The 24,654-nt window shown below is 42.1% G+C and overlaps 4 protein-coding genes across 6 annotated transcripts; 1 reads left to right on the plus strand and 3 right to left on the minus strand.

Moving 5' to 3' along the window:
- Window positions 1-3,621: 3,621 nt before the first annotated feature.
- mmp21 (matrix metallopeptidase 21) lies at window positions 3,622-10,650 on the minus strand. The gene is made up of 8 exons (XM_056366310.1): window positions 10,511-10,650; window positions 9,494-10,383; window positions 8,844-8,983; window positions 8,603-8,744; window positions 8,235-8,492; window positions 7,945-8,117; window positions 6,712-7,080; window positions 3,622-4,616 (listed from the first exon to the last, which is right to left on the minus strand). The coding sequence occupies exons 1-7, from the start codon at window positions 10,648-10,650 to the stop codon at window positions 6,775-6,777; spliced, it is 2,049 nt and encodes a 682-aa protein (XP_056222285.1). The 3' UTR covers window positions 3,622-4,616; window positions 6,712-6,774.
- Window positions 10,651-11,052: 402 nt separating this feature from the next.
- On the minus strand, window positions 11,053-14,332 carry uros (uroporphyrinogen III synthase). 3 transcript variants are annotated; one of them, XM_056366314.1, is made up of 10 exons: window positions 14,198-14,332; window positions 13,225-13,304; window positions 13,019-13,102; window positions 12,823-12,919; window positions 12,581-12,655; window positions 12,142-12,216; window positions 11,953-12,036; window positions 11,724-11,809; window positions 11,545-11,643; window positions 11,053-11,457 (listed from the first exon to the last, which is right to left on the minus strand). In XM_056366314.1, the coding sequence occupies exons 2-10, from the start codon at window positions 13,285-13,287 to the stop codon at window positions 11,335-11,337; spliced, it is 786 nt and encodes a 261-aa protein (XP_056222289.1). In that variant the 5' UTR covers window positions 13,288-13,304; window positions 14,198-14,332; the 3' UTR covers window positions 11,053-11,334. The 3 variants fall into 3 exon arrangements, with proteins under 3 accessions (XP_056222289.1, XP_056222287.1, XP_056222288.1); XM_056366312.1 differs by lacking the exon at window positions 14,198-14,332 and adding an exon at window positions 13,788-13,973; XM_056366313.1 differs by lacking the exon at window positions 14,198-14,332 and having other exon boundaries at window positions 13,225-13,712.
- Window positions 14,209-17,759, plus strand: bccip (BRCA2 and CDKN1A interacting protein). Its single transcript, XM_056366311.1, has 7 exons — window positions 14,209-14,349; window positions 14,661-14,735; window positions 15,310-15,390; window positions 15,489-15,575; window positions 15,670-15,857; window positions 16,580-16,748; window positions 16,957-17,759. Exons 1-7 carry the CDS (start codon window positions 14,209-14,211, stop codon window positions 17,125-17,127), a joined length of 912 nt encoding a protein of 303 aa, XP_056222286.1. The 3' UTR covers window positions 17,128-17,759.
- Window positions 17,760-18,373: 614 nt separating this feature from the next.
- Window positions 18,374-24,299, minus strand: dhx32a (DEAH (Asp-Glu-Ala-His) box polypeptide 32a). Its single transcript, XM_056366309.1, has 11 exons — window positions 23,691-24,299; window positions 22,707-22,900; window positions 22,195-22,567; window positions 21,844-22,083; window positions 21,666-21,759; window positions 21,276-21,425; window positions 20,173-20,364; window positions 19,874-20,014; window positions 19,117-19,307; window positions 18,834-19,024; window positions 18,374-18,643 (listed from the first exon to the last, which is right to left on the minus strand). Exons 1-11 carry the CDS (start codon window positions 23,949-23,951, stop codon window positions 18,445-18,447), a joined length of 2,226 nt encoding a protein of 741 aa, XP_056222284.1. The 5' UTR covers window positions 23,952-24,299; the 3' UTR covers window positions 18,374-18,444.
- Between the last annotated feature and the right edge of the window lie 355 nt (window positions 24,300-24,654).

A 24,654-nucleotide genomic window follows, 5' to 3' on the forward strand; every position in this document is an offset into this window, starting at 1 on the left:
CGGCCACTTGACAAATTCCTTGTTTGGTGCTCCTGAATGTAAAAGCAATCTCATAAGCAGGTGTGTGTCTGTGGCTCAGAAGGGAATAAAAGGGCTGCTCAGATGTAGACAATTTTGTTGACAGGTGGCACCAGCACCATGCCATATTTTGTTGGAGTGCATGATGTTGGGATCACTGCAAACGAAAACACAGAGACACTTGAAGGTAAATAAAAAGAGTCTATTACAGCTGCTGAACAAATTAATCAAAGGCCTTGTAGTGACAACGCTAGTCCGTGACTTCTCTCAGACTAATTAAAAGGCTGGTTCACATAAATTACAAAACAAAAACACATTTTCTCACTTAACTGCAAGTGTTATTCAGCCTCGCGGAGAGTTTGGGTTTAATTTGGCATAATGCGTTTTGAGATATCAGAGATTTCCGCCTCAACTGCAAGACAATGGAGGTGAACTGAATTTTATTTGCCGTCTAGCAGCAGGGAGTCTTTGAATAAAAAGAAAAAAGTCCTTCTTACTCTGACTAATCCACAACATAACTCTGTCAACACTTTTCAGAGGAACTTCTTTCTGGCAAAGAAATAGTCCCTATGAAACTGTCTGCACAGCTAGATGAGTAAGTGAGAAAACATGTTTTTTTTTTTTTTAATGGGGTTGAATTGACTCTTATAAGTGTAAGCTTGTAGATTGTTTAAGCGTTAGATGTTTCATCTGCCAGTCCCACGTCCAAGCTTCTTTTCATTTTGTTTTTCCCCCCCTCCTCTTTGACAAAGCCTGCCATGGCACGTACGTTTCCTGTCACTTTCCCAGGCTCCAAATGGAGGTGGCGGGCCGGGCAGTCACTTCTGTGTGGCCATGCGTGGGACAGCCCCCTCCCCTCTATCCCCCCCACCCCCACCCCACCACCGTTGACCTGCAGCTGCCACTCAGCCTGACATTACCAGAAAGACCCTTGTTTTGTCTCTAAAACTCCTCCTTAGCCAAAGGTCAAGGTTCAAGCTTGCGGCGGGTGGGAGAGAGATTCCTTTGCCATATATGGAGGCGAATTAGTAGGCCGGCTGCATTTATTGGGCGGATCGCTTGCCGTATGACAAACATATCCTCTTCCACACCCACACTATTTGTTTATCAGGTATTTAGTCAATACCTAAATGCTGCATTATGCATGAGGCTGCACAATGCTTAATTACACTTGCATGATTTGGATTCCTCATTCAAATTAGTCTGTTTGATGAATGGACTATTCTCAGGAGAAGATATGTAATTACTGTACTATTTCCATTTGGCATAGAGACTCTTGCTTACATGTGTAACTGAGGAGGAATATAAAGTCAAAGATACTTGTTCTGTTGTCTAAAAAAATGCTTTTACTGCAGACTTACACAGTTTTCTGTCACACAAAGAGAGTTTCTTCTTCACGGTATAATGACTGCATGAAAGCTTGGGCTTGTGAATTCCAAATCCTATTTACCTCTCTCAACATTAAAGATCCTTAGTGAGGGGCTCTTTGCTTGAAACTATTTGATGATAAAGCTTTTGAAATATTGATTTGAATGTGAAATTGAGAGGCATCAGTCAGTGTTTTTTTTCTCTTTTAATCCCAACTTCTTTATCTGGGGGCAGGAAGAGAAGCAGGAAGGGAGGGGAGAGAGGCAGGGGGACACGTGTGGGGGAACATCTGTGCATGTGTGTGTGTGTGTTTGTGTGTGCGTGTGTGCGTTCCTTGTGTGGGTGCACATGTGTATGCGCGGGCGTACGCTGAGACGTGTATTCCTGTGTGCATCTTGCTGAGTGAGGTGAGAGACTGCTTGATTTTTTTGAACCACTGTAAACAAGCCAAACAACAAGCCTTGTTAACGATGCCACTCAGAGTTAATACGCAAAACAACTTTCAACTCAAAATCCGCTTTTCAGGAAAAGTCTGAATTCCACGCTTATTACTGCAAAATAAATGCTGATCCGTACTCTACCTCGGTTCGGCTGTGGCAGAAGCAACAAATTCCCTTTCAAACACAGTGAAACATAGTGGAACACAGCGCATAGGAGTGTGTATACCCAGGTAAATGTATTTCCATAACCTGTCATTTCAAAAGAAAAAACATACAGACACACACACCCACACACACACACACACGCACGCACGCACACACGTCAGCATTTCCACAGTAGGCCTCTGACAACATGGGGGACACATAACAGTATGTGGAAAGAATTCCCCTTTCTTGTTCTGCTCCCAAAACACCCAATGGCCACTACACAGAGATACTCTAACTACACATTAACAACATACAACACATAAAATATACTTAAATAGCAATCATAAGCGTTGGTCCAACTCTCACATTTCTCATTTAATAAAAACAAACAAAAACAAAACGCATAATAGTAACACATTAATAATCAAAATGTCGAACACGTTTGTGGGGTAAATCAAAATGCAATAGATGCCCGCAAACTTGAAAGAAAGCGATAGATTAAAAACTGAATAAGGTAAGGTGGGGTATCCATCACTGTTTCACAGCAGAAACTTCTCTTGGGATTGCGATGCCACTGCGTCACATAACATAATAAAGTCACAATGCACATGCGCTCAAGTACATAAATCACACATACAAACCTGTAAAAAAAAAAACCTGCCTGAGATCACATGTTGAATGTGATACCAATGTGCGATAGAGACTGACAATTATGGGTCCATGCAGCAGTCCTAGTTGACCCTACTGTGTGTTGAGATTGCCCCCTACTGGCACTTTTTTTTTTTTTTCTGAAGCATGAAAGATGAGTTTACCAACTTGAAGGCACAATATTATGTTCCTGGATTTCCATTTTAATACAGCAGTCATACAAGACTTAGAAGGCACAGATGCTAATCTATGGCCTGTCAAAGGTGCCGTGTTGTTTTATGAAGATAAAGTGCAGGTGTGTGTAAAATATGGATAAGTGGAAGGCTTCATACGGAGGTATGAGGATGAAGAACTGTAATATTGTATGCAGCCTTTAGGGCAGTGCGCTTTTCTTTTATCATTATTTTTGATTTATATTAAGGATAATGTTTCAGTGCTATACCATGCACGCTTTTTTGTTTGCTTGTTAGTTATTAAATGTAAATAATCTATAGAATATTAAAGGAGTCCTTCCTTCCTCTGTCGGTGAAAACCGTGGTGTGTCTTCATTGGTCTCAGAAAATAACCTGAGTAATGTCAATGGGTTTATCTTATTTTTAATAGAAAGCCTGCCTTAAAGAGAAGAGGCATGGACTTTGACAGGGATGGTCTAACAAAAAGATGCTTTCACGTTGCATTATGGGAAGTGTAGGATACAGTCTTTTTGGAACTGGATATACATCAGGGACAAGAAGTCATATCTCGGCCACTACAGCTTCCATTTTACACCATTTTCTTTTGCAAGTCCCCGAACTTTATGGAAGAACAACACTAAATTACTAGAATACTGCTTTAATTAATTAAACTGTTGGTTAAACACTAACTCATTGTGTTACATGGTTAAGTTACATGGCATTTTGTCCATTCTGTTATTCTGTCCAACAATATATGATGTGATTCAAGGTCAAAACGGTCAAAATGCAATAGTCAAGCTGAGATTTAACCGTCTGTTGCCATATAATGCAGCTTCATAAACTGTGTTAAACCCCCTTCAATGATAAAACACCAGAAAATAAATGGCTTTGAATTTCAGTTGGTGGGTGATTATGAGTGATGGCTGAGGAAATATCAAGGTACACCAGAGCGGGGTAAGAGAATGGGAAGCAGGAAGCTGTTCCATCCTCATGAGTCCTCTCCATGGTCACTGATCAATACTCTTGAAGTAATGGAATTGTTTTGTTTTGTTTTGTTTTTTTTAACCTTATGAGGTTACCACTTCACTTCGCTCTATTTCTGCAGAAGATTTTCACAGTGCTGTGCGACTATTACGAGATGTACAATGGATAAAGTGTACAATAAATTGAAACTTTTCAACATTCTTTCCACGAGGTGTGACTACCAGAATGAAATGCTGCAGATTCTATCACAGAGGAAAGACTGCAAAGTGTTTACTTTAAAAATGTATAAACGAAGAGACTGAAAGTAATGTTGTCCTTGAACTTCAACCCCAGACAAGGGACAAGGGAGGATACCTTTGAAAGTCTAGCACTCAAAGGCAAATGTATCTTGATGATACATTTAAATGCAATGCACCATCTTCATGCAGCAGTTTGTCGAACTAATCCCACGGCACATGCAAAGACACATTACAATATGACACTCATTTGAAATGATTCCATAAATGATTTATTCCTGTGTTTTCTACACCGCTTTGAGACAGAAAATGAGGCAACACCACTGCAAGTTATCTCTGCGCCTTGGCAGAGTTTGGGGGAATTTTTTTTTTTTTTTTTTTTTTTTTGTGATATGAATGTGCTGCGGGGATTTTTTTGTCCCATTCTCCTGTTTCTGAAGTGCCTCCCATGTGGATTCCTGTGCCATGACACAGGTTTTTTTTTGTATCTCTCTGGGGCTGCTGCAGCACGGGCTCTATCAGCATGACTGATCTCATTTATCCTAGTCGCATCCAAAGAGGCCCGCGGTGTGGGGATGGGAGCTTCAATAGCAGCACTGTTACTGCAAAAAAAAAAAAAAGCAGAGATCATTGAGCTGTGCAGTATGGCAGCCGGGGACTCGCATGTGTGAATAACAGTTTGTATTTAGGATTTCTCTGTATGGGGAACTCCAGGGTGCGGGAGATGTATGGCGCCTCATAATGGGATAAACAAACAGATCACAAGCCTCCACTGCACTGCATTATCTTCTGTACCGAATTCCGTATTAGTCTATCTGTAATTCTTGCTGAGATGTCAACCACACAGCAATGCACTGCAGCAACAAGCATATGGCACATTAGATTCAAACAAATGGGAATTTAGTGTGAATTACAAAATGTTAATTAGTTATTTTGGGGTGATGATATCCATGTAAACATTGTTAGAATCTTAAATATCTAAATTCTTAAGAGGAATTTGCTGAAGTGTGAAGTCGGAAATGATGCCCACACCTATTTATTCACTCAAAAGCCTTGGATATAATACCATGAAAATGACAAGGAATCACTGAATATTAGCTCAAGAAAACAAGCACACGTCTTCAGCAGAGAAATATGAACAAGGACAGTTATTTGTATGCTGTTAATGCCCTCACAGAGAGAGGAGCTCATTCTGTTAATGTGTGCGCAAACTCATCATCTCATAACATCCATCTCTGTAGCTCCACTTACCATGACATTTTGTTGCTTTGCTTGTAATTGATTTCTACTTCAATTTATTAATATAGCCTATGGAGTGCCTGGAGCACAACGCTAGTTATCTGGAGCCCACCAGGAGCTTAATCTCCTAAGATGAGCTGCATTAATAAGAGTGTTCAAGTAACATATTGATTACAGAATCAATGTCTGTTTCTTTGCACCATGCTCAAATGATTACTATAAAATGAAACAGCATTAAGTAATGAGATGAGTCCCCCTTTTCAATCATTTTGCTTCAATCTAAATTTCAATAGGCTCCTTTTTCTTTGATTGATTGCGTGTAAATCTTTAAGCCAACCTTTCATAACAAGAAAAACTGGATCACTTTCGTTCTGTTTTCCACCACCTCTAGGTTTTTATTGATAAAGCTCATATTGTTTTTTCCCATATGAGCCCAGAACTTGTTGCACTGCGAGGGATGAATCATAACTGAAATACTGAAGGGGTTTTTGTATCGTGGTTTCCAGGTCGCATGATATTCTTTCCTGCCTGCGGGCAGCGGATGGATGCGAGTTTCTGCGGGTGCTTCAGAGGAGAGTGGTGGTTTCATACAGTCAGTGGAGATAGTGAAGCCAACAAGAGGCCATGGGAACCAGTATATCCACACCCATCATCCTCACCATCACCACCACCACAGGGAGACGAGTGGATCTGGTAGTAATTTAGCATCCTTCCCAGTCACATATTGCACAAATAAGAAATATTCCAAAGGAATCTGAATGAATATTGTAATTCATTGTGTGCAATATATCAGATGATATACATTATACATCATTATATGACTTTACTTATTCTATACCATTATGTTAAAAGACAGCATGCTTTCTATCTGTTCGTTTACCCAGAGACCACTCTCAGTCTTCTGAATACATTTCCGTTTTTATACATGCATAATATTGGAAATACTTTTATGCATGTTTCTTCAAAAGATATAGGTCCAATGTATCTAACACGAGAAGTCACTCCAACAGTTCACAATATGCACATGTTGAGCTTACACCTTGGTTCATTAGTTTTTGCATAATACCGTTTCTTTGTGAACGTGCTGTTTTAAAGCAGCACTGCACTGGAGCACACCAAGCTTGATAGGTCTCAGCTATATTATGTATCTGTAAGTAAAAAACTGTCTGTATAAAGGCCGAGTAAACACTCTATAAATAAATTTCTTCTCACTAATGTTCTAAATATCTTAATCATAAGAGGTCCCTCAGGATTGTTTTCATGCTAGATTGCATTTGGCACCTCTAAGTGAGAGACACAGCAGCTGTTAGATATATTAATAACACACCTCAGTGAAAATTTGCCAAAAAAAAAAAATGCTTGAATCTTGTTTTTGTCTTTCAGATAGATTATACAATAAGCAGGGCAGAAAAAAAGGTATATAATGGATGTCTACTCAAATATAACATGTATACTTACAACGACAGGTAAAATCAGTAGAAACACGCCAGTAGGGCTTATGACATCTCCGCTTCAACGCCCTCAGCGGGTTAGTTTGAGTGCGGTGGGATGAACGTTGCAGATGTCGAACCAGTGCTGATCCACCTCCTTGTGTGGCAGCAGGCCATTCCGTGGCAGAAAGAGCCAGCGCCAGCGATCACGGCTGCCCACCACCTGCCAGAAGCGCGCGCCCTTGAGTAGAAAGATGGCATTGTGGGTGTAGGAGAAGTAGGCAGCATCAATGTTGCCATCTGGATGGTCTCCGCTCACCACCGGAGGGAAAACATCTCTGATGTTTTTGGGGAAGCCTCTTGCCAAGCTGTTGGCTTCAACGTCGAATGCATACACCTGTTTGAACACATAATTGTTTTCCCTCTTATATAGTAATCAATTCAATTACAGTGCGCAAACAAAATCACAGAGGAAGCGTGGCAGGTTTGTTTGCTTGAATACATTCCCTCATAATGCAGAGAAAACAATAAATTAGCTTGGGTTTTAGTCTCTTCAAGATTTACTATTGTATATCCACTTGTTGTACAAACTAGTATTGTTAGATTACAAATCACATAAGGAAACACTGGTTGTAATGACAAGTATGCCAGGGAGGGATTAAAATTTTAGAGCGGCCCCAGGGCAGAAACGAGCTGCTGGCCCCCTGTTGAGACCCCCGACTAGGATACATACATAATGCCCTCTGTGCATTACATATGTACCCCGCTGCCTCCTCATTCCTTTTAAATACAGAGCAGGCTATACACGGCAGCTTCATTATATGCCAAGAAACCAAACGGTAATCCCATGTTATAATAATAGGCTCCAGGTTTTCTGTGTGACAGTCAGTTTGTGGTCATTTGATAGGTTTATTTAGATTTTGACACAGGGCCAGACAAAAATTATTAATGTGGAGGTAATAAGGCAGGACTAGCCTTAGTTGATATTTCCTGACATTTGTGCAGTTTATCAAATTACTAATTACTAAAACTTGATACACAGTTCCATGGGGCTTTTGTAGTCTTTGACAGGCTGCTTCCCTTTTTGCCTGGTTGGCGGTCGAGCCTTGATTCAACCCCGGCGTCTCATCTCACTTGGCTTTTCTCACGCGATCCCCAAATCTACTGTTGTTTTCCAATTAATCTAACAATCCTGATGCGTTCCCCTTTGTACCTCCCCATTTGTCATGTGTCAAAGAGAAGATAAGGGTGTCATTCTCACAAGCCTGTTTTTGAAGAAGTAGATGTGGGAGTCCCTCCTGTCATAAAAGGCCGTGTCGATAGGACTGGGCACCCCTGGGAAACCTTCAGAGATCAACCTCGGATAGCGGTGACCTTCTGGGTCCTGCGTGAATACCCCGTCATTCTCGCTGTCATACCTCCAGAACTGAGTACCTGCACACAACAACAACAACAACAACACTTACTCAATACCTCTTTCACCTCTCCTCACCCTGCTGACACGTGCTAATATCTATATGTATTTACACGTGTAATATGACATAAGAGTACCTCTGAAGAAGTAAACAGCATCTCTTTTTCTGGACCACACATGCACACAGGCATCCACTCCGTCCAGGGGAACTCCACGCCAGCCGATCTGCAGTGCAACTGGATCACCATAGCGTGTCCGGTTATTTCTGTTCTCATACAGCCAATACCAGCCGTCTCTCATGAAATAGGTGTTAAAGCGGATGACCACCTCCCCGTAGGGCGTCTTCTCCCTTCTGATCCAATCGAACACTGTGTTGAACCGACCCTTACAGCCCCCTGGGGAAGGAAAAAGTAGTGGTTTTGTGTGGCAGTCTGACAAGTGAACCTTAATTCGTCTCTGGATCTGTATGCGAATGTATCCACTAGATGGTGCTGAAACCACGTACCATAGAGGTGCTGTATGGCTTTCCTGTCCATCCAGTCCATCTCAAAGACAGACTCATGTGGCAGATAGCTGGGCTGCATTATAGATCCAGGTCTGTATATGTGGGGGAGACCCAAGACGTGTCCGATCTCATGAACCGCCACCTAAAACAGATGGGAAATTAAAATGTTGTTAGAATGACTGAGCTTCAACTGGACTTCTGATTACAGATGATTCCTATATTCTTGATGTCGTATGCTTACTTTGAGAAGACTGATCCCACTGCCCGCATTGGGAGCAGTGAAATGTTCATCATCATCAAAGTGTATATCACCCAGGAACCAGGCGTGGGCAAACTCTTGACCAGTGCCATCAAACCTCTGATTGCATCCAAGATGTCTTCCTGTGTGGGATAAAAGGACAGGTCATTTTAACAGGTGCATCGTTTATTTGAATAAAATATAATCTACATGCAGTATGGTGAAAAAAATTAAGTCCCAGCTGTTCTGCAGTAAAGACATTCAAAACTTTATTGTACAAAAACAAAATCTCCTTGCTCTATGGAACACCGATGATGTTTATTACAGCTGGAATATATTGGTTCTTAACTTTAAAGCTATTCAAACAGTCTATATTGTTCTCCAATAACAGCATAATGGTTTCATTTTATCATTTAACCGAAGCATTTTGTAGGAGCCGTGACTTACTTACTCCAACTGTAAATTTTAAAATGTGAAATGTGTACTTACTGTGAATATTTGAGTCAGCAGAACTCTTAAATCCTGTACTTTAAAGTTTTATCATTAACTTTACTCAAATGTTCCGTGAGAGTAATGTTCTTTAAGTTTTTTTTTTACAAATCTCTTCAGGAAAATATGTTGCATTGAGTTTCATAGTATTGTCTGAGACCCACCTGTACCAAAGCCCAGCCTGATGTCGATGTCCTCCAGCGGGGAACGAGTGTCCTCCACAAATTCCAGCGGAGACACCTCGCTCCACATCCGGAAGGCCAGTCTGAAGATGTACCTCTGCTCTTCCACAGTCAGCTGACTGCTGTAGCCTTCTCCTATAAGTCTCCATTTCAGCACTTTCTTAGAAAAGGCCATGTAGCCAGTCTCGCCCAAATCTCTCTTGCGCCTGCTTTTGGATACAAGAGCAGCAAGGTGACGTTTCCTGCGCCGCACCGCTTCGCTCTGTTGTTGGTTCGCACTGATATTTACCTTCTGACTGTCCATGATGATATCATGTGAGCTGTTTAGAGAGGCGACATCAAAAGAGTTAAATTCTTCTGTGTAATTCATGCTGGTGTCATTGGAAATGCCTGTGAGGACACTTTCTGTGTCATTAAAATTGAATATGTCATCTTCAGAGGAGTTCGCAGCACCAAAAGCAGTGTCGCTGATTATATTAGTCGCTGTGTTGTTACTATCAGTCTCGTAAGTGTCACCAGGGCTGTTTTCGATATCTGAGGCACTACTGTTCTCAGCTGCTACAGCCGTATTCAGGTCAATCTCCGTGTCAGGTACCCCACACCTTGGTTTGTTCATTGCCACCTTGGTGGCCTCATCAAACACACCTGTGACAGGCAGGCCCGATACCTTCTGAAACTCTTTAAGTGCTGAAGCAAAAGCTTCACTCTCAGTTGGTATCATGTAGTCATCTTGAGGAGCATCCCTTGAATGAGGCACCGAGGCCCCCTCCTGAATCGTGGCTTGAAGATCATCGAGGAAGTCGCCACTGAAGCTGGTGTGGGAATCTTCAAATTGGATCTCCTCCCAGTTCACTGGCTTCATGAATCCATATCTGGAGAGAAATAACTAGAACAAGACAAGGGTTAAATTACATATGGGTCCTATATTGTACTGTGAAATGAATAATCTGATAGGAGTTAAAGCTTAAAAAAGACTGAGCATTTACCTCTGCTTTGTACTTGTCTGTTATAACCTCAGCCTGGTGAGAATTAAGGGTTTGCACATCAGAATGATCACGATTGTGGAAAAGTTTCTCTGCATCAGCTGAGCTAATGTTGGTCCAAAAAAGCAAAACTATCAGCTGGATAGAAGTCAGCATCGTGGCGTTGGTTTACTCCTGAGATTATATACAAGTGAAATGATGGCAAGTGAGAAGTCACAGTATTTTATAGGCAAAACCTTGAGTTTCACCACACCCATCTGAAGGTGCGACTCTCTGGAGGTATCCCACTTTTCTCACCCTTGTGTGAAAAGTAAACCCATCTTTACTGTCTGCAACTGCTCACTTTGACTGGTTTGTATGGATGTGTTATACACGCTCCACTGGTTTGAAATGGACTGTTGTTGACCTATAGAACCAAGTGAAAACCTTTGCTTTCATGTGGACAATGACAGCGTTTTAGGACAACCGTGACCTCTGCCAACACCTGTTCTGAATAGGAGAGACACACACAGCACACCACACTGAGTGTTTTACAGTGAATAAACACCATGACCAACCTTTCATATCACCACACTTGACCAAAATTTATTTTCAAATATATATACACTGACTTTCTTGAGCAAGCTCAACATAAATAGAATTATAATTATATTCACTCACATTTTTCGTGGCTTCTATGGCCCTTTTTCTCAGTGCAAAAAAAAGGCTAAATATACATACATATATACATAACTGGTAAGATACGTAAGCAGGTAAAACAAAGCAGACAAATGATAATACATTTAAATAAAACAGAATAGAGAGGAGATAAAGTGGATGGATTTAGAGCGGTGGTGGCTGTTACTGTAGAGCTTTTGCTATCGCTGCTGCCAGGTGTTCGGCTGTTGGCTTTTCTGCAGCACAGCTGACACTCAGGCCTTCTGCTGTCATTGCGTCTTGTGTAGTAGGCCCTATTGCTGCAAACTGGAAACAAAGAAGTTTAAGTGACTGTCAGAAGCACTGAAGATCTACTGCAATTTTTTTATATGTGTGACTATGAGGCAGCAGTACCTTTATTTGAGTCAGGTGTTCACCTGACAGCCTCCGCACGACTTCTAGGCAAAACTTCACTCCTGATGGGCTGAAGAAAGCTACGCTAGCCGGAGTGCCCTGTGAACACACAGACAAATAAGCATTTTCTACATAAAAAGTATTCTCTTAAATGTAGAAGCATTTGTGGGGGGGTGTACCTGCTCTGTGAAATAGTTCTTTAGATTTTTCTCCAGATCTGGATGTTCAGCTGTCTGATAGACAGTCAGCGTCTCCAGAGGCACTCCTGGAAACAAAGAAACAGATCCCCGCAGTGATAAAGGTAGTGCAAATTACTATTTTATAATTAGTCTAACCCCAGTGGGAGTTTCCACTTTGACTTATCACCTTGAGTTTTAATCGTGAGGCACAGCAGGGGGGAATGCTTACCATTTTCCCTTAAAGCCGTGGGCAAGACTTCCCTTTTGATTGAGCCACAGGGGAAAAAAAGTGGTGGAATATTTGTGTCCTCTCCTATGATGAGAATTAAGTAAAAGGTCATATTAATTATCAGAACAGTCACAAATTTTCAATTAAAGTGAACTGTGAAGAATGCTCAAGTATAAACTCATATCGTACGTTCAATGATAACACGTGATAAGACCTCTGCTGTCCCTGTGTCTTCACCCAAAGGGTTCAGACCCAGATTTCTTACTGTGGATAAAACACCAAAAAAAAAGATATGAAGATATGTAATGGTGATATCACGACATGGCAGAGCAAATATCTGACAACAAAGAGAAGCAACTGCTGACATTTACTATGAACAAAGAAGGTAAAACACACATCAGGAAGGTGTTGCACCTGCGTCACAGCAAACTGTCACTTGTGCACAACCCATTTCCAAATGACTGAGGGTAGTAACGTCACTTGACACATCCCTGTGAGCACCAGGTGCCTGCCACAGTATGTTTCACTTAGCAACAACATAGCAAAGGTTTATAAAAAGCACAAAGATGGACTTTTATAAAAAAATTATATCAAGAGATAAGTGTTTTCAGATGTGACGACAACTCACCTAATGCAGCAGTTGCCTTCCCAACCACATATATGGCCTTGGCGTTCCATTTATCTTTCACAGAGCTTTTCCACTCTGGGTTAATAATTAGGAAAAAAATGACATTTAATCAAACTAGAGTGAAATAGTTTCAAATCTCAGTTAGCAGGCCAGAAACACAGTAAACAGAACTGAGAGACATTTAACCAAATACATGCTGTTTTTTTTTTTTTTTTTTAATGCATTTCTCTGTATCCTCTCACCTTCCCTTCTTTCCTCTGCTTCCAAGCACATCTTTACAGCCTCCACTGCTCTTGGACTGGTAAATATAAGGCCTCCGTGTTTTTCTGGTTGGAAAAGCTGAAAAGTAAAAGACATCTTAAACAACCGACCGACAATGGAAAAAACAAAAACAGATAAATGACAAATATGTTAATTTCATACTGTCACAATATTTACCTTATCTGACAAGGTGTTTAATGAGACAAACTTAAAAGACAGCACGGGAATTAGGGTGGCTTTATGACCATGTGACGCCAGCTCCTGGGGAATCAAAATAATGGACTCAAAATGTGCAGTCAAATGCAAAGCATAAAAATGTAACTACTGTTATATCTGAACTGAATACCATTACATCCAAGTTAAAATGGAGAAATTGAATCTACCTTGATGTAAGGATCAGGTCCAGAGTCTCCATCTCTTGGCTCTTTGAGCAGCAGCACATGCATCTTGAGACCTTAAAATACTGGATCAACAAAATAAATGGGGAAGAATAAAACAGTAGAACCCAGCGTGGAATATGAATACTGCTGTCTAAAATGCAGCCAGTCGTTGACTAAACTGCAAAAACATCGAGGACTGTGGGTGTGAAGGCACAGCAAGCTAAGCTACACCCTAAAACTGTCATATGCAACCTGCTGATAACAACAGTGTCGAGTCACGATTTTTGGACTGTATATGGGCAGCAAATAAAGAGCAATAATGCCCCACTTTCAAGATGAAACTGTTGTATTCAGCTGAAACGTGGTTAATCTCTTCTCCCGTGTTATTGTTTACATTAGCAAGACACACTGAGTGACAGTTTAGCTGAAGCAACCGTCCCCTTAATTGAACCTGTCAGTTATGCCTAGCGATAATAAGCGACTCATTTATCTTTCTCGTGCTGTGCAGTGATAGATTCTACAACAGATAATATAAAAAGACTGAATATTACATAAAATTCATGTACCTTGAGTTGTTCATACGGCTGAGCGCAGAACGACTTCTGCAACGTTCAAGAAGGGGAGACATAATACTGGATACTTGACTAACTTCTCAAAAAACAAATTTTAATTATAAAAAACGTAATTCATCACAATAATATAATTCAATGATGATAACATGTAATGCGAATACCCGTTTATAATAGTAACGTAATAGGTTATGCATAGTTCAAAGAACTAATACCCCTTTTCTAAATGGTTTGTTCCATTTTACTACTGAGTGACAAGACGGCATTGCGGCGCTGAAGGTTGCAACGGCAAGTGGCAAGTCGTCCACATTTGGAGCCATAATGGCGGCTTCACGAAATTACTTTCCTGGAGCGCTGTAGCGGAACTGTTACATTAGCCCCGCCCACTCAGTTGACACGCGTGTTACCTGTTTGCAGCATGGCTTCATCAGCTAAGAGGAGAGCAGTAGGTTTGGGTGAAAATCCCGGGGAAAGTGACAATAGCTCCGATGAGAATCCGGAGGAGGATGATGAATCCGGGGAGGAGGACAGCGAGGCATCAGAGGAAGAGATCAATGAGGTAAAAATAACAAAATATTGGCACATTGGCCTTGCTAGCCAGCTACTTAGCTAGCTAACCCAGCTGTCGACGTGAGCTGCAGTTAGTGTTGCTGTTAGGCAGGTTTGAAATAAGTATATGAGATAATATGGACTGTCCCATTTAAGGGGTAACGTTACTGCGTTAATGTAACGTTAGCTTATTTGGTAATAAGCTTATTTGGTAATAGGCTAACAGCTGCTCTATTATATCAACAGAAGTACTTGTAAATAATTACTGTCCACACAGGCTGTTGGTAAATGCTCTGATTTTTGTTATCGTTTCTTATTCAGGAGGTCATTGTGGACTTCGAAGCCCACGCCATTTCACACAGCGACTTCAATGGTATCAAGAAACTGCTGCAACAGGTTTGGGACAGTATGTACACTCACTGCGCACTTTATTAGGAACACCATACTAATACTGTGTAGAGCCTCCCTTTACTCTCAAAATAGCCTCAATGCTGTAAACATTCACATGATTACATCACATCATTTCCGCACCTTTCTCAGCTGCACATTCATACTTCCAGTCTCCTGCGCTACCACATCCCAAAGCTGTTCTCTTGGATTAAGATCTGGTGACTGTAGGGGCAACTGAAGTTCACTAAAGTCATTGTCATGTTCATGAAACAAGTTTCTGAAATTCTCAATTCAGCCAAATGACACCAACAAATATGCCATGGTCAAAGTCATGGCCCTTACCTTCTCTCCCCCCATTCAGATGTTGTATGATGTGAACATTAACTGAGGCTCCTGATTTGTAAGATTTAATATATTGCACTGCCATCACATGATTGGTTTATCGGATGATTGCATGAAAAAGCAGGTGTGCTGGTGTTCCTAATAATGTGCTTGGTAATGATATGGTAGCTTCTTTATATGTTATGCTTTAGGTGAAGCATGGCTTCACTGGTTTCACTTCTGTTATGTTTGGCCACAGCTCTTCCTGAAGGCCCATGTAAATACATCAGAGATGACAGACATCATCGTTCAACAGAATCATGTTGGAAGTGTCATCAGGGTGAGTTGCTCAGTAATTTAACTGCCATCATTTTATAGGTGACTGTTCAACAACTTCAGCTCTAACATGTGTTCACCTGTCCCTTCACTTTGCTCCAGCAAGCTGAGGTACCAGAGGACAGTGACGACGATGATCCAGATGAAGTGTTTGGATTCATCACTATGCTCAACCTAACAGAGAGAAAGGTAACACCACAGATGCCTCAAAGACTATTTGGCTCTCATAGGCTGTGACCATTCAGTTTAAGTTAACTATTTGTGTGTGTCATACTGCTGGCAGGGTGTGCAGTGCGTGGAGGAGGTGAAGGAGCTGATCGTGGATCAGTGTGAGAAGAACGCTACCCACAGCGTGACAGAGCAGCTAGAGCACATCCTCAATGACACCAGCAAGCCTGTGGGGCTGCTGCTGAGCGAGCGCTTCATCAACGTACCCCCACAGATCGCCCTTCCACTGCACAAACAGCTCCAGTGAGTTCTACTCCAAATTTTCATAACCCTTTTCCCCTCGAGGCATCTTGATAGCTTTTCATAAAAATGGAAGTAAAGGTGCCATTAAATGCATCATCATAACTTGTGAAATATGTATTTTGCAATTTTATCATACTATGCCTCAAAGTTTATTTCTAGGGAAATAATATTGGAAATAATATTGTTCCAACTGCAGCACTTTATTGCAGTTTTGCTGCATGCATATCTGTGTTTACAGTGCATACAGTTCTCAACCAAAATAATTGAATTTGTGTTGGGATGCTTCAGTCAGTCAGCTTTTTGAATTGTGGGGGCAACAGCAGAGGTAATGATAAGACATTGTCAGGGTGGCATTTGAGAATAAAGAGACGGTGCCACTAAAAGGTAAAACTGTATTCACTCGTTTGCTTTTATCACATCGTTGTTTCCTGGATGTGACACTGTGGAGGAACCTTTCCAGTCGGGGCAATTAGTGCGAACTGCGTTTGCTTCTGTATGAACTGAGAATTATTGTTGAAGCTGTGTTGTTAAAATAGATACTTGACCTTATGGTGCTTTGCGAAAGATGAATAAACTTTGACGATAAGTTGACTGCTTTTTATGAATATATTTAAATTTGCTTATGATTCTGATGGAGTATCTGTAGTATCTCTGTGCTTTGAATAAGTCTTTGGAGAGTGGAGTGTGCAGGGAAATAAACGCAATGTAATTCTGTCCTCCAGAGAAGAAATCACTGAAGCTCAGAGGACGAACAAGCCCAGTGGGAAGTGTCACTATTGTCTGATGATCAGCAAGACCTGCAAAGAGGCAACCAAGAGTATCCCAGCCAGAGGAGGCACGCCCAAAGAGGAATACATGTTTGTCAATGCAGAGGAGGAATTCTTCTATGAGGTACAGTCAAGCAGTCTACAAATGATAATGTACAGGGAGTGCTTGTATTTGGATGACAACACTTTTGGTTCTTTAGATGTAAACTTACCCTTATATACAAGTCTCAGACAAAAAATAAAAAAGTTTATCTTGTTATTAATTAAAATATTTCAAATATTTGTATATAATATTCTTGCAGTTTTAAACATCGTCTGTATACTCCTTACAGCAAGCCATCATGAAGTTCCACTACTCGGTCCAGGAGGAGGCAGACTCCTGTTTGAGCGGCAGGTGGTCGTTCGACGACGTCCCCATGAAGCCGTTCAGGACAGTGATGCTGATACCAGCCGACAGAATGCCTGTCATCATGGACAAACTCAAAGAATACCTAACTGTGTGAACCTCACAATAAACTAAGACACTTGTGTTCGCTCTGAGGATTTTCGGGGTCATGGAAATGGTTCACTACTCTCTTAAGAGACTAGAAGAAATCATAAGCTACAGTAGTGTCAGTATCGTGAACTTGACAGTTGGGTTCTCGGTTGTTTTTTTCAGCAATTGTAGATACAGTTTTTACAAATTCCTGGTTCATTTAAGAAACGATGCAGAAGGAACACACCACATACCCTGCTCATACTGACGAAATATTCGACTGTTATATTGTGAAAGTCTTGTTTTTTTTACAAAGACCTGTGTTTATAATAAGATTATGAACTATGGTTAAAGATGATAAATCTTTAGTGTTAATGACAACAGCTGAAATGGGCGAGTTTGGAGTCTAGTCTCAGCAGATGGAGGAGGACGGGATGTGTCATTTGCCATTTAATCAAATTACTGAACAGGAAAGCTGTATAAAGTTACCAGATTGATAGTTCCAGATTTTCCTCAATGACATAAATTAGAAGAAAACTTTTTGTTTTGTTATTGTTGGCAATAAATCACAATATCTTTTTTTTCTTTTCTACAAACGGTTTTCGAATTAAGCATTTCTGTAGCTCTCGACACAGATTATTAATAAATGTCTTATATCTGCCTCGACAATCATTTCCTTTCTTAATCTGGAAGCAACTCATCCATAATGTCTCAGCCTGAGAAAACCAGATGTTTAACCTGAAGAGGAAGGTGCGCCAACACCTCTGAAAAGGGACAACTTCACATAAAGAAGGAGGGAAAGGAAGCAGGTGACACGGTGACAAATGAGTCGTCCGGTGGCTTGCACATGCAAAGTGTTAGACCATAGCTTCGAGTCTGCTGCATCTTGGTTGTTTGTGCAGGAGGTGTGATGGGATGAGTTTTCTCTGTTCAAAGCGCAGCAACAGACAACACCCATCTGCAGCCCCTCCGCTGCTCATTAACGTCTGAACATCTAAACAGCTGTCGGGATGACTGGCGTTCCCAGATGGACAGTGTCGGCGGAGAGAGCAAGAAAACTTATTTAGATGCCAGCTCTCAAAGAAAGAAAAAGGTTGCACATGTTTTAGACTACAACTGAAAGGTCTCCCATGATTTGTTTACTACTTTTTTTCTTCTTTTTTTTTTTACACAACATTTCAGCTCACTAGACTTCACCTTCTGCCTGTGATGGAGTACATGAGACCATCAAAACAACTTTGAAGCAATGAAATTAATCAAAATTACAGTTTGGATTGACGATAAATATTTTACAAGCATATATGCATTTGGCGATAAGATTATTATAAGAGCCCAGAACTTCACATCATTGAATCACACATCTGTCATAAGTCTGCGGCATCACTGCACAGCCGCCGCTGGCGTCGCCGCCGGCAGCTGCAGTTTTTTGTTTCTCATCTTTACATTTTCTGGATCCATCCGGCTCCAACAAGTCTTGCAGTATGTCTTTGCTTTCACTAGGGGGCAGATTGTAGAAGAAATACAGTGGTGCCATTTGAATGAACCTAAGAATGACAAAACAGAAATTCAATTATTTAAAAAGAGGATTAATGAGGCGACCAAACGGATCAGTTCAATGACAAAAACAGTCAAAAACATGTTTGTCTCACCAGTGTGGCGGACAGAAGACATAAGCCGTGAGAACTCGGATCTAATCTGCTCGTGCACGTGGTGTTACAGAGGGTATTGACTTACACTTGAGGGGAAATTTCTGACACTGTCCTCATGCAGTTGTTCTCTGACAGGGTGTACTCGTGGAAAACAACCCACTCCGGCAGGCCAAGCTTCTGCGACTGAGCCCCGTAGCTGGAGAGCGGGTGCACCTGCGCCATGTGCTTGTGTGTCAGAATGAAGTAATTCCCTGATCCGTCCACGTCTCGAGCGATCTAAGAAAAAAGGAAAGATTTGAAACATGAATACGGTTTTAAAAACTCACTGGAGGCAGATTCATCAACGCTGACATTTAGTTTCCATGCACCTGCATGAAGAACCCGGCCAGTAGAGCTCTTTTGACGTTGAGGGTGTTCGTCTTGGTTCCAAAGGAGGGGTCAGAGATGGGAAGCTCGATCCTGTTCAAAGTGTCGGTCAACTCTGATCTAATGGCCTCAGCTGTCTTCAGGGCAGAGTGATCCAGGAAATAGTCCTGGCACCACTTTTCAACACTGAAGTCTGGGGAAAAAAAAAACAAAAAAAAAAAACACATATCACGTCACATATAGTGAGATAGAGTTTGAGTCAAACTGAGGCTTTAGACTCAGAAATATGGAACTTACTTAAAACTGCATTCAAAAGAATATTCAGCTTGGAAGAGGTTCATAAGGGTCTAATAATATTAATTAAACCACTTAACACCTGATCAAATTCTGTTTGTTTGTAGTCATTCGTTAGTTAGAGGTTATCCTCTATTTTTATGATTGCATACATGTTGTATTTCAGATTTATTCTAATAATTTCTTAACACTTAAACAATCTCTCTTGTGTAATTTTGTCTTTGATTCTTCTGTTTTTAACTCTTTCTAAAGTGAAATGTAAAGCAGGTTGAAAGTGCCCCAGTGTATCCTTTGTCCTTTCTCAGTTAACTTGCCACGATATGATGACACTGGCCTCTATGTTACAATAACAGATTCAGGATCACCGTAGTGAGGATGTCTGTGTGTGTAATGCCAAATTTCAGCATGTTTAAAAGTGTAATATTTTACTTGAGTAGACCGGTTCTGTTCTGTTCAGTTTCTCACATTGCTCTCTCTGGCTTTGTTTGAAGGCGTTGTAGATATTTATGAGGGTGAAGTGGTCGCCTTCAGGGTGCTGGAACTTTCTGTGACACTGGACGGCCTCGTGGGTCATGGAGGCAGGGGGCTTCAGGAAGCAGCTTGGCGCTAAAAGACAAGGAAACGACGAGGTCAACATCACTGAGACAAGCCACTCGAAACCAAAGACCATCTGGTTCAGTGTCTGAAAGAAACTGCAGCTTTTTGCGTCCGCAGATGAACTACTACAACAGTGTCCATATGGTGAATCCACGACGCGTGCGTACCTGACAGCATCGCTGCGATTGTCAGCATCTCACTCACGCAGTCAAACTCGCAGGACGCTAGAAGGGCTTTGGCCATCTGAGGCTCCAGGGGGATTTCAGACATTATGATGCCAATCTCAGACAAGTTTCCATCGTCATCCAAAGCGGCGAGGTAGTCCAGCTCCTCTAACGCCTGCATGAGACCCTCAGGATCTGCCAGAATGAACACACAAGTGTGATTGTGTGTCTTTTTTTTTTTTATATAAACACATCAAATTTCACTCCCACATCCTGTACCTGTATTTTGTAGTGGTAAATAGCAAGTTGTTCATCACTCATACTTAAGAGGGAGAATTTGTAAATTCCAAAGTCAGGAATTTACAAATGTCAGCATTAAAAAAAAAAAAAAAAACCCACACAGTGACAGATGAGATAACTGCGCCAAAAAAAAACACATAGACCGCACCAATATCTCTTATTTTGCTACAAACATCAACTTAAGTCATCCGAATCATTTGGAAGATACTACAATCACACAAAAATCCTACAATTTGTTGGCTCTATTTTCCACAAAACTCTTACCACAAGAAAACATAATTATATATGTACACAGGGGCAAGTCGTTTCTGTGCCAAATTCTGCAAGAATATGGAGATATTAAAGTACGTTTGGCCTGTGCTTCCATTTCATTGTCCTTGTCCGGCGCTGCCCTAATGAGACATGTTGTGTAATCGTTAATGAGCTGGCCTCTTTTAGCCTGTTCTGTTCATGTTAGGGTGGGTCAGAGCTTAGACAATGGTTAGCAGCAGGGCCTTGTCAGCTCGGCTAAATCATGGCTGACTGGGCCCAAACAGCCACACAGAGCAAATTCATCTGCACTTCCTTTCGCCAAAAAACTCTCCCACATACACTTCTGGTTGTGTTTTAGGGTGGGAGAGAGAGCGAGAGAGAGAGAGAGTGTGAGAGAGAGAGAGAGAGAGAGAGAGAGAGAGAGAGAGAGAGAGGGAGAAAGAGAGAGCTGCGGTCTGTGGGAAACAGCAACCCAAAAAATAAAAATGCTCGTAATCTCGAATCATGTTACACTGGTTTCACTCGTCCCAGTGTCCTCTGGGAGGATACTTCACCCGGTCTGTCGATGAAGTCGCACTGGCCCAGGCCGGCTATCTCTATCCTTTTTAGGAAGAGGACTGTTGGTGTAATGTTGGACTCCAAGATCAGCGGGGAGTTCTCTGCAGGAAGCTGGCTCTCCTCTGGATACAAGCAGAAACATTTGCCTGTAGGAAATAAAATTGAACCCAATTCAGTAAGGCACAAAAAAAAAAAAAACCTGATGTGCGTAATTGTAGTTTTACATGAAATTATTTGATTAACTCTGATGGTGGGAAGTTTTTCCTCCAGGATTATCATAGTCAAGACCATTCCCGAGGTTGACTTTCAAAGCGGCCGAAACAAAACTTTTTTTAACCTTTTCAATAGGTTCAATTCTTCTCCAGGTAGCAGGGTGTCAGACATACCTGTTGGCCCAGACAGCTGCTTACGTACATCTGCCTGACATTGACTTATGGGTCGGAGTATCTCCGAGTTGGCTCTTATTCTTGGATTGTACACCTACAATAGACGGTAAAAACCACCAATTAATAACGTCAGTGTGCTCATTTAGGTGGATAAGTCTTATGGGACGCAATAATTTACCAGTTTTTTCTGGACTCCCGTGTCAATGACAAAGTTGACGGACTCTGTAGCCCACCATATATCCTCCCCCTGTTGGGTAGAGAGGAAAACTCTCCTGGACCTATCGGGGCCCGGTTGCTTGGTCAGGAAAGGCAGTAACCCTCCCTGGCTCGGGTGCAGGACTACAGGCACCATCTCGCCCAAGTCCGCTCCCAGCCTAGTGCCCTCTCTCTGGAGGATGCTTTGGGCGCAGTGGACCTCCTGCAGAAGGAATTACAAGTAAAAGTAGGAGAGGTGAATTTGTTAAACCAGTCTCCGCTCTGAGCCAAAGGAAACCACTCATGAAATATACGATGAATAAATACGACCTACCTCAGCTGAGGCAAAAAACACAACAGCATCTCCGTCCTCTTTGGTTCGATGGATCTCCAGCACCAGTCTCAGTGCCGAGTAGAAGTAGTCTTTGTTGCCGCTGCTGCTGTGGACGACTTCAGCAGGACACGAGGCCTCCAGACTGATGAGAGGGACGCTGCCGTAGTGGCCCAGCAGCTTGTCGGTCATGGGCGGGACGGCGAGGACCACCACCCTGAGGTCAGGCCTCTGCAGCAGGATGTCCTTGAGGAGACCTAGTAGTATGTCTGTGCTAACTGTCCTCTCGTGGGCCTGGTCGATAACAATGGCCCCATAGTGCTCCAGAAAAGGGTCTGACATCATCTCTCTCAGCAGCATATCATCAGTGCAATATCTGAGAAACAAAAGCACAAGCAAGGAAAAGAAATTAAGAGTGACAGAGATGGTTTGTGGATGATATTAAAGTGTCATTCAAGCGTGATGCTGCTGCTGCTGCTGGCTGTGCAACAGACAGACAGAGCTCATCAACAAACCTCAGAACAGTGTCGGAGGAGCAGCAAGTTTCCAGAGGGATGGTGTAACCCACTTCATGGCCTATGTTGACGTCCATTTCATCAGCCACACGCAAGGCCAGATCTACAGCCTGCTGCCTGTTGGTCTGCGTGCACACCACCATGCCGTGCTGGTACTGGGCCGACAGGCAGAACTCCGCGCACCACTGAGGGATCTGGAGGAGAATAAACACCGAAATGTTGTTCACTTTCCCGCACCTCACTGTGCGTCTTGCCAGTGCTCCGGAGTACTAATTCTCCACAAAACAGCATCTTTTTTATTCACATCAACTTGGGTTTCCAGCAGCGGGCATCCTTTCAGGATTGTACCAACAGCTTTTGTTTAGGCACACAGCAAAACAAACACTGACAGGAGATATCCTATGGTATTATTGCTCATAATGCAAAATTGCTTTGGCAGCATGTGGCGGCTCCAGCGGATCAGGGCTTAGCAGCAGGAGGTCCCCTAACACCCCTGCTGGAGCCTTTGTGCTGGCTGACAGTCAGGCAGGCAAGGCTGGAGCTTGGACAGCAACACAGTGACACAACAGCATCTGCTGAGCTGGGCAGCCTGTTCACACAGACTCACATCATGGTACTCCTTCAGTCAAAGTTTTTTTTTTTCTTTTTAAAGTCACAAGTATCAAAGCTATCTCTAAGAAAAGTTTTTGCAGGACAGAAAAACACAACTGAAAGGATCAACCTCAAATAGATCAAATCAAGGCTGGACTGAGCATGTGACAACAGCCTACATGCAAGTCATACCAACTGGGTTATGCTTTGGTATGTGGGTCCAGTTCTAAAGGAAGTCTATATTTACATGAACACAGATATATGCAGAAGTGAAGGGACGTGTAATATTCTTTACATCTGATTTTTCTTTAATAAAATCTTTCTGAAAGACACTTCTCCATCCTACTCTTCTTTCCTGACAGCGTATTAGCATTATTGATCACGCAGTCTTACCTGTGTACTCCTCCCAGTCTTTGCGGTCCCGCACACAATAACCAGCTGGTTGTTTACCAGAGCATCCTCAAACTCTTGCCTGACCTCCCACACAGGAAGAGTCTTCCTCTCTTTTAGTAATTTGTAGTAACGCGAGGAAAAGGGCAGTCCATCGAACTGATTTAACTCCAGATCATCTCCAAAGCCGGGTACATCTTCCCCGGGACAGTCTTCACTTTCAAGGTTAACGTCTGGCTCCGCTGGATTATTTTCCCCCGACATGACACATTTATATTTGCGAATCAGGACGAAAGCGCACGAATGTTTTTTTCTTTTCTTTTTTCTTTTTCTTCTCCACACCACTCAGAGCTACTGGTCCACTCAGATGAAACCGGGTACAAGCTATTTAAAAGAAAACGATTAACCACAATATCTCTCTGCTTCTGCCTCTTCGTTTTTGCTAAAACTATACTACGTATTAAGCGGTTCAAAGTTTGGAGTTGTGCAGTTTGAAGCTGGCGGACGCGCGGTGCTCACCGGTGCGTAATTTCTCTCCCCCAGCGTGGCTTCACACGTGTTTTGATTTGCTTAGGGCTTCACATTCACCACTGAGCCCAGTGTCCGCGAGCCTGTCATAATCGCCTGAATGTTATTATCCAGATGATCACGTGTGAAGCAGTGAGGACGCTCAAGCTGCGGATGGATGGTCCCACCAGTGCGAATATATCTCCTCAGAAATGTTCTTTCCTGTAATGTTGAAAACGAAAACAGCCTTTCTTCAGTGAGTGCAGTATAATCTCAGGAGTAGCCAGCTGAATGCAGTGTGCTGTATATGGAAGCTAATTTGTGCCACTTTATAAAATAGATGTGGTAGTTAAAGGACCTTAAGTCACAATTATAAGACAGCATGAGATGGCATTAGATGGGGGGGGGGGGGGTGTCCATGAGGGGTACATGGGTAAGTTGAAGATGAACTTGCTCTAAC

This window comes from Seriola aureovittata, chromosome 21, assembly GCF_021018895.1.
Source record: "Seriola aureovittata isolate HTS-2021-v1 ecotype China chromosome 21, ASM2101889v1, whole genome shotgun sequence".
Lineage (NCBI taxonomy): Eukaryota > Metazoa > Chordata > Actinopteri > Carangiformes > Carangidae > Seriola > Seriola aureovittata.

Coding starts and splice junctions, on each gene's coding strand:
- mmp21 (XM_056366310.1), bottom strand. CDS start 10,650: ATGCTGACTTCTATCCAGCTGATAGTTTTGCTTTTTTGGACCAACATT. Junction 10,384..10,510: donor GCTGAGGTTATAACAGACAA/GTACAAAGCAGA, acceptor ATTTCTCTCCAG/ATATGGATTCATGAAGCCAG. Junction 8,984..9,493: donor CAGGCTGGGCTTTGGTACAG/GTGGGTCTCAGA, acceptor TATCCCACACAG/GAAGACATCTTGGATGCAAT.
- uros (XM_056366314.1), bottom strand. CDS start 13,287: ATGCATGTGCTGCTGCTCAAAGAGCCAAGAGATGGAGACTCTGGACCT. Junction 13,103..13,224: donor GACCTGATCCTTACATCAAG/GTAGATTCAATT, acceptor TTGATTCCCCAG/GAGCTGGCGTCACATGGTCA. Junction 11,644..11,723: donor AGAACTATTTCACAGAGCAG/GTACACCCCCCC, acceptor GTGTGTTCACAG/GGCACTCCGGCTAGCGTAGC.
- bccip (XM_056366311.1), top strand. CDS start 14,209: ATGGCTTCATCAGCTAAGAGGAGAGCAGTAGGTTTGGGTGAAAATCCC. Junction 15,391..15,488: donor ATGTTGGAAGTGTCATCAGG/GTGAGTTGCTCA, acceptor ACTTTGCTCCAG/CAAGCTGAGGTACCAGAGGA. Junction 16,749..16,956: donor AGGAGGAATTCTTCTATGAG/GTACAGTCAAGC, acceptor TACTCCTTACAG/CAAGCCATCATGAAGTTCCA.
- dhx32a (XM_056366309.1), bottom strand. CDS start 23,951: ATGTCGGGGGAAAATAATCCAGCGGAGCCAGACGTTAACCTTGAAAGT. Junction 22,901..23,690: donor AGACTGGGAGGAGTACACAG/GTAAGACTGCGT, acceptor ATTCTCCTCCAG/ATCCCTCAGTGGTGCGCGGA. Junction 21,426..21,665: donor GCAGCTGTCTGGGCCAACAG/GTATGTCTGACA, acceptor TATTTCCTACAG/GCAAATGTTTCTGCTTGTAT.